This window comes from Nannobrachium achirus, assembly GCF_963921795.1.
Source record: "Nannobrachium achirus genome assembly, chromosome: 2".
NCBI classification, from domain to species: domain Eukaryota; kingdom Metazoa; phylum Chordata; class Actinopteri; order Myctophiformes; family Myctophidae; genus Nannobrachium; species Nannobrachium achirus.
The window spans coordinates 17,964,105-17,976,070 of NC_137811.1; the positions used below are offsets into that span (position 1 = coordinate 17,964,105).

At 41.9% G+C, this 11,966-nt stretch overlaps 1 protein-coding gene across 1 annotated transcript in view; it reads right to left on the reverse strand.

The window, feature by feature from the left end:
* Nucleotides 1-9,442, reverse strand: part of LOC308296816 (rap guanine nucleotide exchange factor 5-like) — a gene marked incomplete at its 5' end in the record, with an annotated part of 127,330 nt that extends 117,888 nt beyond the window's left edge. Inside the window, one exon of the mRNA XM_080740144.1 lies at nt 9,254-9,442. Within this exon, the coding sequence (XP_080596270.1) occupies nt 9,254-9,442 (189 nt within the window). The remainder of the gene's footprint in view (nt 1-9,253) is intronic.
* Nucleotides 9,443-11,966: the final 2,524 nt, after the last annotated feature.

Here is an 11,966-nt window from a genome sequence, read left to right on the forward strand (position 1 = left end):
GGTCCGCCCCTTGGTTTGGTTCCCTCCCGAAACTACTATAGCGGAACTGCGACTCTACACACGGAACACAAGTTACACAACAGACAACCACAACAACGACGACGCAACATAGATGCTACTGTGGACGAGGAACTGTTTTCTAGCGTGCTTACAAGTGTTTCTCAGTTACACAATATTGAACAATTAAAACCTCTTCAGCCCATTTGTTTTAAGTACTTGATAGATCGGCGACGACGGCGAGATGTTTGGCCGCCTGGATCCTGTTATCCTGCTTTCCCAGAGAGAAGGAACAAGGACCCCATCGTTTTTACCCCATATGCTGCGCTGAATGAAGCTGGATGATCTGCTGCAGACCAGTGACCAAGACACAACGAATTTACCCACAATAAGCAAACGTTTATATAGCCTCGGATGTCATGGTGTGTTGCAATACAGTGGATTGATGTTTTAAATCAATATGGGATGTTATGATAATGTATAACTGCTTTAACCTCGCCTACCAGGCTTTCTCCCGGCTGGCTAACTGCAGTAAGCTAGCGTGTTAGCATACGGCCGTCATGTTTTCAGCTCGTCTTTTTAAACATTTACAGTTGCCTTATATTACTCTATAAATCTATCTGTGATGTGTGCTTTTACTAATACTGGCGTGCTTAGGCAATGTAGTGGGGAAAGTACTCGCATTCTTTACTTAAGTATCATGCAATACGGGCACAAGTCTTGTATTCAAAATGTAGCCCTTGAGTAAAAAAGTATAAAAGCATTGGTATCAAAATGTACCAAAAGCAGAAAGTAGTACTCAAAGTACCCATTGTGCAGAATGTAACCAAGGTGTTTAAATAAGTGTAGATTGTACGCTATTTCAATATCTTGTCCTGTCTCACAAAAGATGATGTTATGCTATGAAACAGTTCGTTTTTATTTATAGAATAATCTCTCAATAACAGACTATTTTTTCCCTTTTATTTGATGATGGTTAGCCGTATTGTTTATAGAATAAACCCTAAAGTTATGTTGCATTTATGTAGGCCTACTGTATACTACGTTTACAATGTGTATGATTATCTGTATAATAAACATTTGGTTTGATTAACAAATGTATCGTTCTATGCACAGATAATGTTGCTTAATGTGTATGCCTATGGTACTGTTAATATTTAATGTTAAATGTTAGTATGAAGCTAATTATAAAGCTTACATGAATGATGATGGACTGAAAAGCTAATGAGAAGTTGTGACTATTAGCATACAAGCAATCTGCATTTAAATAAGCTGTGTTGGAATGTGTCAAACTGTCAACAATGGCTTGTGAAATCAAAGAATGCCACTTTCAATATGAAACCCATTTAGATTGAAATGGTTCACTTATTTATATGAATGATGGATCTGCTGCAGACCAGTGACCAAGACACAACAAATTTACCCACAATAAGCAAACGTTTATATAGCCTCGGATGTCATGGTGTGTTGCAATACAGTGGATTGATGTTTTAAATCAATATGGGATGTTATGATAATGTATAACTGCTTTAACCTCGCCTACCAGGCTTTCTCCCGGCTGGCTAACTGCAGTAAGCTAGCGTGTTAGCATACGGCCGTCAGGTTTTCACTTTTCAGGTCGTCTTTTTAAACATTTACAGTTGCCTTATATTACTCTATAAATCTATCTGTGATGTGTGCTTTTACTAATACTGGCGTGCTTAGGCAATGTAGTGGGAAAAGTACTCGCATTCTTTACTTAAGTATCATGCACAAGTCTTGTATTCAAAATGTAGCCCTTGAGTAAAAGTATAAAAGTATTGCAAAAGCAGAAAGTAGTACTCAAAGTACCCATTGTGCAGAATGTAACCACAATGCGACGTTGTTGTGAGCTTGTAGATCAGCTATTTTTAAATAGCCTGTCTAGGAATAAAATAGGGCTAGTTGATTAATGTATGTTTTATAATATAATAATTTAATACATGAGTCTTTTAGACTAGAAGTTGCAACGTTTACATTTACTCTATACTAATAATAATACACTAAAATCTAAATTCATATAGGCATATTGCTGCACTTTACTGTGTAGACTAACAAATGTAGTTCGTTATTGTAATGTAGGCCATTCTTCCTTCCATTTAATTCTATTGTTATGCACAACGATTTCCAAAAGCATTCTTTGATTGTGCAAATAGTGGCAATGTGAAACCCATACATTGTGTGGAAAACCGGGTGGGTCAATGAATATTTAAATGGAGCAATTCGCTTGTCTATATAGACTACAGAGGGATTTATTTAGCTGCACAAAGAATATGTACAGTTGAAAGATGGTTTGTTTCCACCCGTGAGGGGGAATGCATAGTCAACGCACACATTAGATACCGCCCACTATGTTTGATTGGTCAAAAGCGCTGCCTGTCACCAGACTTGGGTACCGCCCAAAATCCCTTCCGTGAGTTTGGTGTGTGACAGACTCAGTAGCGTAGCGTTCTCTGAGGCTGTTCTTGAGAGACTAGTACTTTATTGAGTATTTCCAATGTCCAATACTTTTACTTCTACTTCTTCTATATTATAAAACATACATAAACCACTTTAGTCTTATTTTATACCTAGGCTATTTGAAAAGAGCCGATCTACAAGCTCAAAACGCGTTGCGTCTTTTGGTACTTTAAATACATCTTGATGCCAACACGTTCATACTTTTACCAAGTACATTTTGAATTCCAGACTTTTACGTAACGGAGTATTCCTATATTGCATTATGAATTAACGCACCTATAGCTGATCATAACTACAACAGCATCACACAAAAGCATCAAAATAGCAGATCTACAAGCTAGTAAATGCGTCAAGCTTGTAGATCTGCTACTTTTGCTATTCTTCAATTTGAACCGTGAAAAGTAACAGTTTTGGATATATGAGGTTTCCACCCGACAAGCTTCCACCTTTTTACTTAAAAAGTCTGACACAATATGTCCATATATGGGCATTCCCAGATGGGCTTAACATTGATGACATCAGGGAACTATATGAGCATAAAAGGACAAGGACGGAATTCATTTGCAAGTGTGACTCGCATCACACTCTGTTTTGGCCATTTATGGAGCGTGACATGAGGTGTGACTGACTGACCCACATGAGCTGCAGGTTTTCATAGTAAATGCGACCTATGGTCGCAACAAGTAAAAATAACTGAATAAAAAAAATATATATATACTTGAGCAAAAGTACAACATTTGTGGCATCAGAATGTTGAAAATAGCTGATCTACATTAAGCTCACAACTTAAACTAAACCTAACTCCAACCACAACATACTGCAGGCGTGACCCCCTTTCCTGATGCTGACCAACCTGCCTGAGCCAACATGGATTTATTCTAATGTGTGAGCTTATGTATTACTATGAGTATCATGCATTATTGAAGCATCATTGGATTATTCCAAATCGTTTCTCTAATCTGGGAACGATCCACAAATATAATCTCCAGATTATCTGGACATTTCCGGACAATATCATGCTAAGAAGTATCTAAACATTACTATATGATTACACGAGGAGGTACAATGCGCACGTATTATTCTCAGAATACACACCATAATGATGGGAGACACCTTAAGGGCAGAAGTGGGAGAATTATTCATATTTTGGATTTATAAAAGTAGCAATACCACAATGTAAATGATCCTACAAATATGCTTAAAATAGCTCAATATGCATTAGGCTGCCAGATCTGCTATTTTTTGAAGAAAAAATAAAGTTTTTTGATTAAGTATTAATGCAACATAACTAACTGTAAATGCTGAGAAGTAAGTAACAGCACACGAATAAATGTGGTTACTTTCTGTTTATGTGGTGGACAGACCACGTTAACCATTAAAACAATAATACTACAGTACAGCATAATTGTGTTTTGCTGAAGGAAAAGGTTGATCGTAGCCCTGATCTGGCATGGACCCACGATACACAGTGAAGGTCATTGTGGTGGATGAGGACATGGATAAGGACCCCTGGCCTTATCCTATGTGGAGCCCACCCTCACACCCTGGACAATGTCTTGGCATGTCAGTCTTGTTCAGGGCAACGTTGCCAGATTTTGCGAGAGAAACAAGCAAGCAGGTCTATGAAGGCAAGCCCAAAATAAGCGACTATATAGACCTACTGTATAGTACAGGGGTTTTCACACTTTTGTGACTCGGATCACCCCTGTAAATAACGTTCTCATCCACGGCACCCCTGAATTACACTGTTAATTTTTAGAATCTTACATCATATTGCGCAACGTAAATATGTGCATTACAACGTGACCGGTTGTGAGCTTGTAGATCTTTTTGGTGAACAGAGTTGGCTGTAGATGGAAAAAGAACTCAAGTGCAGTGCAAATCAGGTCTGTTTACTAAGCATAGAGAAGTGATATCGATTAAGTGATATTGATGAATTCCAAATATTATCAGATTATTCTGCCCCTGGACTGGCATCACAGCACCCTAGGGTGGGGCAGCACCCACTTTGGAAAACCATGTAATAGTAGCCTCAAGCCCTGGGATCAATACCATTTCGTGTTTCTGATCCGGTCTGAGGCGGAAATAACTTCATCAGGCGGCCTGGAACACACGACCGGAACCTCTGGTGCCATGCACCTCCAAAATGATTCCCCTGGTTTAAAATGCCAAATGCGTTTAGTTTGGTATAATCGTTTTGTTTATTTTGGTATGATAATAGGTATGTCCATATTCTATTCTCGTAGCATGACTAGCGAGAATAAAATAATTGATTCGCATTTTGTGGGGAACACAAACAATACGACACCAACCGGAACCAACCACCATGCCCGGAACCACAATTTTTTTCCCCTTCTTTCTAAACCAGATCACACGGGTGACGCAAAGTTACTGTAATAGGCCAGTAAGGCCAGATGCGCGCACACGCACGCACGCACACGCACACACACACACACACACGCACACACACACGCACACACACACACACACACACACACACACACGCACACACCCACACACGTTAACAAATCTTGTGGGTTCCACAACCCACAACTACTAATATTTACAAGCGACTTACCAAAGTCGCTTATAATAAGCCGAGGTGGCAACAGTGGTTAAGGCCAGGCCTGCATACGTCATGTACCGCAGGTCTGTTCAGACTGTCTTACGTCAACCCTTCCTGCTATTGTTGAAGCCATCAGGTTGAGCACTGATACAGCTGCTTGCTAGGAAGAGGAAACACTGAGCCCGCAGATGAGGTCACCGTGAGCCAATCAGGACTGTTGGTCTCTTAACGGATTGATTGGCAGGCAGCTGATATTCAACATTTTCCTATGCTTTATCGTCGTTGTCGGGTGCAACCTTGTATGTCCTAAACCGTTCGTTTTGTATTTATCATTTTAAAAATGATCTAAACTAGTGAATGCCTCGCACCGTGAGGCGTTGTGTGCTTGTAGATCTGCTATTTTCACTAGCGCTGTGCGACAGTCTTGTATGATGAAGCAGGGCTGTACTTTACGAAAAGAAACGTACAAATTTGTAACTTGGAGATACGAGGTTTCTGCCCAACAGTGACGATATGTTTCTACTCTGCCTGTGTCTCACAGGGCTGTGGACACTTCGGAAAAAGTGACACCGTCATTTGAATTTGTGTTTATTTTTATTTATTATTATCGTGAGAACAATGTTTTCCATCATAGCATCCTAACTTTAGGAAGAGAAAACCTGCAGTTTCTAATACAGTAGCTTGGATTCCCCATCGATGATGTCACTGGTAAGCATGGTGTCTGAACTGTCCCCAGCCCTCCTCTGAGACACAGACCATGTATAGACAGAAAATGGTCCCATATTATAATGAGCATTTAGTGAGGACCAAGTACATGATGAAGATTGTTGATGAAGGTTGTAAATGGGTGAGGTCATCCTTCTAGTAACATCTAGTTTTTCCACTGCTGATATTGAATTGTTGTATTTGAGATGAGCTTACCTAGTAAGACGCCTTAAATCCAACCCTGCTGTAATATACAGCTAAAGAATGTTCGGGAGAGAGAGAGAGAGAGAGAGAGAGAGAGAGAGAGAGAGAGAGAGAGAGAGAGAGAGAGAGAGAGAGTTGTTAAACTGAATTGTTCTCATCGCTATAGCAGCCCTGCACTGCCCAGGGCAAAAACATGCAATGTTACTGTAGTGTAATGGAATATATCATTGCTGTCGGGCAGAAACCTCTTACTTCCATACTTCCATACTTCGTAAATCAACTCCCTAGTTGATCATACATTGACACACAAAAGCATCGAAAGTAGCAGACCCACAAGCTCGAAACGCAACGCTTCGATCTTGTATATCTGCTATACTTTTGCTGTTTTTGAATTTGAATCCTGAAAAGAGAAAACGGTTTTGGACATACAAGGTTTCCACCCGACAGAGACGATATGCTAATTCAGCTGGATAAACCTAATGAGACACATAATTAGAGGACTAGCCGATAAGGAGGTCAAACGAACACTTGGCTTCAAATTAAGGTTGAGTGTCTGTGTTATTCTGTCTATAAGGCTGGTTAAAAATAGCAAGAGTCGATACTTTGCTTGTTGCCGCCGTTTAACATTAATCTGGAATTATTTTATACTTTATTTCTTTTTTAAAGATTCGTTTTTGGGGCTTTGATGCCTTTATTAGATAAGACAGTAGACTGACAGGAAATGGAGGGAGAGACGGGGAGTGACATGCGGCAAAGGTCGTCCGGATTGGGAATCGAACCGGCGATGCCGCCAGGCATCAATGCCTATGTGGCAATGCCTATGTGGTATGTGCTTGGACCAGTAGGTAATATGGGTCTCTACTCTCTACAGCTCAGAAAATACAAAACAGAAAATACATTTTCAGGGGACACACGATTTCAGCTTCAATGTTATTAGATCACATTTACTATGAAAACCTGCAGCTTGTGTGTGTCAGTCAGTCAGTCACACCTCATGTCATGCAGCCATAAATGGCCAAATTTGCAAGTGTGACTCACGTCACGGCAACCACACTTGCAAATTAGTTCTGTTCTTGTCCCCTATATGCCCATATTTGGAGATCCCTAATGTCATCAATATTAAGCCCATATGGGAATGCCCATATATGGATATATTGTGTCAGTCTCATGATAACCAGTGTGGTTGTCACGACGCGAGTCACACTTGCAAATTAATTCCATTTATGCCCATATATGGAGGTCCCTGATGTCATCAATATTAAGCCCATATCTGGGATGCCCATACCGTATATGAACCTATTGTGACAGTCTCTCTGTTGTTTCAGTGTGACTTCGCTTCTCGCCCTTACGGCGTCTTACTAGTAGTGTCTCAGTTTTATCCGCTCGTTCTTTCATTTCATCACTTCCAGTTTCACTTCTATCCGTTATGAGGACTCCCTGATCCATGATGATTGGATGAAATTTGCATCCCGACCTGAAAATATACACGTATTGTCTAAATCTGGACAGATGGGGAGATCCCTGTTTAATGAACAAACGCTCTATAGCAGTGATTACTATGGAAACATAGAGCTATTAACACTTCATTTATCCAACATCACTTCAGCGCCTTTAAGCTGGTAGCGTGTGTTTAGAGTGTGTTTAGTATGTGCAGCAGCAGTACCACGTGTGCAACTTGGAGTCTCATGCATTGATGATCATCACATGGACCCTGGTTACATGTCTGCACTCCGACATATTCATTCCGACCTTAACCCTACCCTAACCTCAGTAAAAACTAACACTAGTGAATGCTAACCTGGTGAAATGCTAACCTGATGTGTTGGAAGTGTCCCCATCCTGGGGCAAACACTTGGTGAAAATAGCAGATTCACAAGCCCACAACATTGTGATCTTGCAGATTGGCTAGTTTCAATGCTTAAAACCCCACAGGATCACGGCAATGATGCAGTGCTGCGATGAGTGTGTGTGTGTGTGTGTGTGTGTGTGTGTGTGTGTGTGTGCGTGTGTGTGTGTGTGTGTGTGTGTGTGTGTGTGTGTGTGTGTGTGTGTGTGTGTGTGTGTGTGTGTATGTGTTTGTTTTGTTTTGGTTGATTGAATGAATACTTTCGAAATTCGAATACAGAAATGTAAAACAGCATGTGCTATTGTAAGACTAAAAGGATAACACAAACAAGTCCTGGAGACGTGTGTCCATTGTGGTCCTCCAGTAAGCATATTCAATTCATCAACATAGCACAAATACGTGTCATCAACAAATACAAACACTATACACTATACATATGTGTGTATACAGATCCATCTAAAGAAATTAGAATATTGTGTAAAAGTACATTTTCTTTAACCTTTCATACGGTATATTTCTTGAAACTTTCATATATTTCTTGAAACTTTCATATATTCTAGATACATTGCACATTCCGTGAATTATTCCAACCCTTTTTGTGTTGCAATTTTGAATGTTTATGGCATACAGCTCATGAATATCAAAAGTCCATATTTGAAAATATTAGAATATTACACAAGACCACTCAAAACAAGTTATTATAATAGAGAAATGTCAACCTTCTGAAATCAGAGTAGCTTGAAGTCCAGTGGGATGTTTCTGAAGTCAGTTATGATTTGGGGTGTTATGGCATCTGCAATGTTTTTTTTTTTTTTTACACAATATATATATTTTCTTTAGGGATCTGTATATCCCGGAGGTCCCAGGTACGATTCCAGCTCAGTCAGCAATGCGTCGAAGTGTCCTTGAGCAAGACACCTAACCCCTAACTGCTCCCCCTTCCGCACTCCTCTGTGGGCAACACTCAGCTGGGTTAAGATGAAAATCAAATTCCCCGTGTGGGATAAGCCTGGTATGTAAATATAAAATGCACCATTTACCATTTACCATTCTAACCATGTGCGTGCAGGCACGTGCACACATAGACTTCCATGGGGGCTTGAGCCCCTGCCCTTTTATCCGTCTGCAAAAAGTGCCTTCTCCAGACCATGAATGCAGTTTTCACTATGGTGAAAGAAATGCAAATGCCCCCCTTTCCATGCCACACCTGAAGGCAGCATTCAAGATAATTTTGAATGTTTGGACACGTTTGCCTTGTCCAAACTCTCCAGAAACTCACCGAAAAATAGCCGACCTCCAAGCTCACAACGCGTCACAGCGCGACGCGTTGTGAGCTTGGAGGTCTGCTATTTTCGATATTTTCACCAAAAGGCCCTTTTAGACATTTCCGCCCCTGCCTCTCCAACATTCTCCGCACGACCCTGTGTGTGTGTGTGTGTGTGAGTGAGTGCTCTCACCTCTCCCGTCCTGTCCGGGGCCTTGTTGCTGCTGCTGCTGTGGCTCTGCAGGAAGCGGCAGCCGTCCTTGGCCAGTCTCTGGACCATCTCCAGCCGGGAGGACAGGTCCTCCTTGTCCCCGCCGCCGCCGGGCTGCTGCAGCGCGGGGGGCACCGAGAACATGTAGCGCAGGCCGCAGTCCCACGACATCCCTCTCCTCTCCTCTCCTCTCCTCTCCTCTCCTCTCCTCTCTCCGGGCAGCAAAGGTCCCTGTCCCTGTCGCAGCGCTCTTACCGGACGTGTATAACCAAGGGACTGTGTATATTAGACAGAGGTGTGTGTGTGTTTAAGTCTAAGTGTGTGTGTGTGTGTGTGTGTGTGTGTGTGTGTGTGTGTGTGTGTGTGTGTGTGTGTGTGTGTGTGTGCGCGTGTGTGTGTGTGTGTGAAGGTGAGTTACGGCCACTGCAGTCAAAGTAATTCCTGGAGGCTGACGGTGGACCTCAGCGCGTGGCGGAGGAGGCGACTCTGGTGCTCTGACTCCAGGTGTCCCTGTGTGACTGTGTGTGTGTTTAAACTGAGACTAAGAGAGAGAGAGTGAGAGGAGCCTGAGTCTCTCTCTCTCCCCTCTGGTGCCTTTCACCGTCAGGGAGGGGAGTGTGTGTGTGTGGGGTGGGTGGGGGGGGCATGGTGGGAGTCAGGAAACATCTGGCCCACGGGGCCAAGCAGCCTCCCCTCCTAGAAAGGAAGTTTGACAATCTCCCAAAAGCAGTAGAGAGAGAGAGAGAGAGAGAGAGAGAGAGAGAGAGAGAGAGAGAGAGAGAGAGAGAGAGCTGGGCTGGGATCATGGGTTTGAGGGCTGGGCAGGGTCAGCACATGCACACATACTTACACACACTCACGCACACATCGTCACATGCACAGCACACACATTGCACACACACATAGAAACACAACCATCTCACTGGCGTTTGTCCTCCCTGTGTGTGTGTGTGTGTGTGTGTGTGTGTGTGTGCGTGCGTGCGTGCGTGCGTGCGTGTGTGTGTGTGTGTGTGTGTGTGTGTGTGTGTGTGTGCTGACCTCACTGAACAGCGAGGGAACATTGAGTGCGTCGTTGCTGTCGTGTAGAAACCTCTTAGCTCCATTTTTTTTACTGTTTGTGTTTTTTTCCTAAATTATAACGTCCTACTTGATCACACTACAGCGTCACACAAAAGCATCAAAAGTAGAAGATCCATCCAAAAGCTCGAAAACGCAGTAGATCTGCTACTTTTGCTATTTAAAAAAAAATCTATCCTGAAAAAGTAACAGTTTTGGACATAGATTCAAAGCCGTCAGGTTTTGATGGTTTTCACTTTCAGTATTATTTTGTCATCCTCTGAAGACAAAATATATTTGTCAATGGCAGTAAATGTGTGAAAATAGACATTATATACCGCGTTGTGGGCTTGCAGATCTGCTATTTTCACTATAGTTTGGGTCCTGGGCAAAACGTTTAATTTCACTTTTGGGTGTTGAGCTAAAAACTGCTCTTGCAGACCAGTGGGAACCACTGGTCTGCAAGAAGACAGACCCAACATTGTCATCTTATACAGTCGATTGTCTTCTCTTGACACAATGTTCTACCCAGAATATGGATGCAAGGGTTCATGTGGTTAAGAAAACAATAGAGGTAGTTAAAATGTAGTTAACGGTTAACACCCACTGTGTGCCACAAGTCACCTCCCAGTCTGTATGACTTTAACAAGGCCATGCAGCTTATTTCCCTTCCTTGCAGTCCGGACGTGAATCTCATGGAAATGATTACATGGAAAGGTAGGGGAAAATATCACGGGGAGACCTTTGTGATGAACATGTTTGAGAAGCACTGATTGTACATCAGTGCTTCTCAAAGACAATTTAATTTACACTTTTCAATTTAGGCATTTAGCAGACGCTCTTAATCCAGAGCGATTTACAATAAGCAAGGTATATCAGTACACCAACATCAATACATTAAATGGAAATAAATAGTAGGCTAATCTAAGAAAAACATTCAAACACCTATTCAGTAAAACGTAATAAAAAATAAAATATATCAAAAAATGCTATTCATATTAAATGTATGGTCATTGAGGGTAGGCAAGTGCTATACGGCAAGTGCTATGGACTAAGGTGGAGTCTGAAGAGGTGAGTCTTCAGACCATGGCGGAAGCTAGGGAGTGAGGCTGCATTTCGAAGTGCAACAGGGAGTTTATTCCACAGTTTGGGGGCCATGCAGGAGGGCGAAGAACAGTAGAACAGGTTGAATCAAACGGTGGATGGGTGACAGAACATACCGTATCAAGCTGTAAGGCACCACTTTCAGACAAAGAAAAGGTCTCACACGTGTTATGGGTCGCCGGTGTCATCATGACTCGCGACATAATCGTCATAATAATCATAGTCTGCCTCAGTCTCTCTGTCCATATAGCTTATAGCTCATTTTGCGTTGAATTTGTGCAACCGCAACAATACTTTTTTTGTTAAAAATACTTTTTGCACCGCAAAGTGCAGTGTGTGGCCTCTCATGGGGGAAATATGATTCAAGTATGTGAACGCTAAATGACCTCTAAAATCCAATTAATTAAATAAAAAAGAAATAGCAAAGTAAGCTCATCGCGCTCGAAGATAAATTGAACATTTTACAGTCACTGCCCGACCTCTAAAAGGTTTGCCCTGTCCTCTTGCTAATGCAGTTACAGAGTAGCTCCCAATG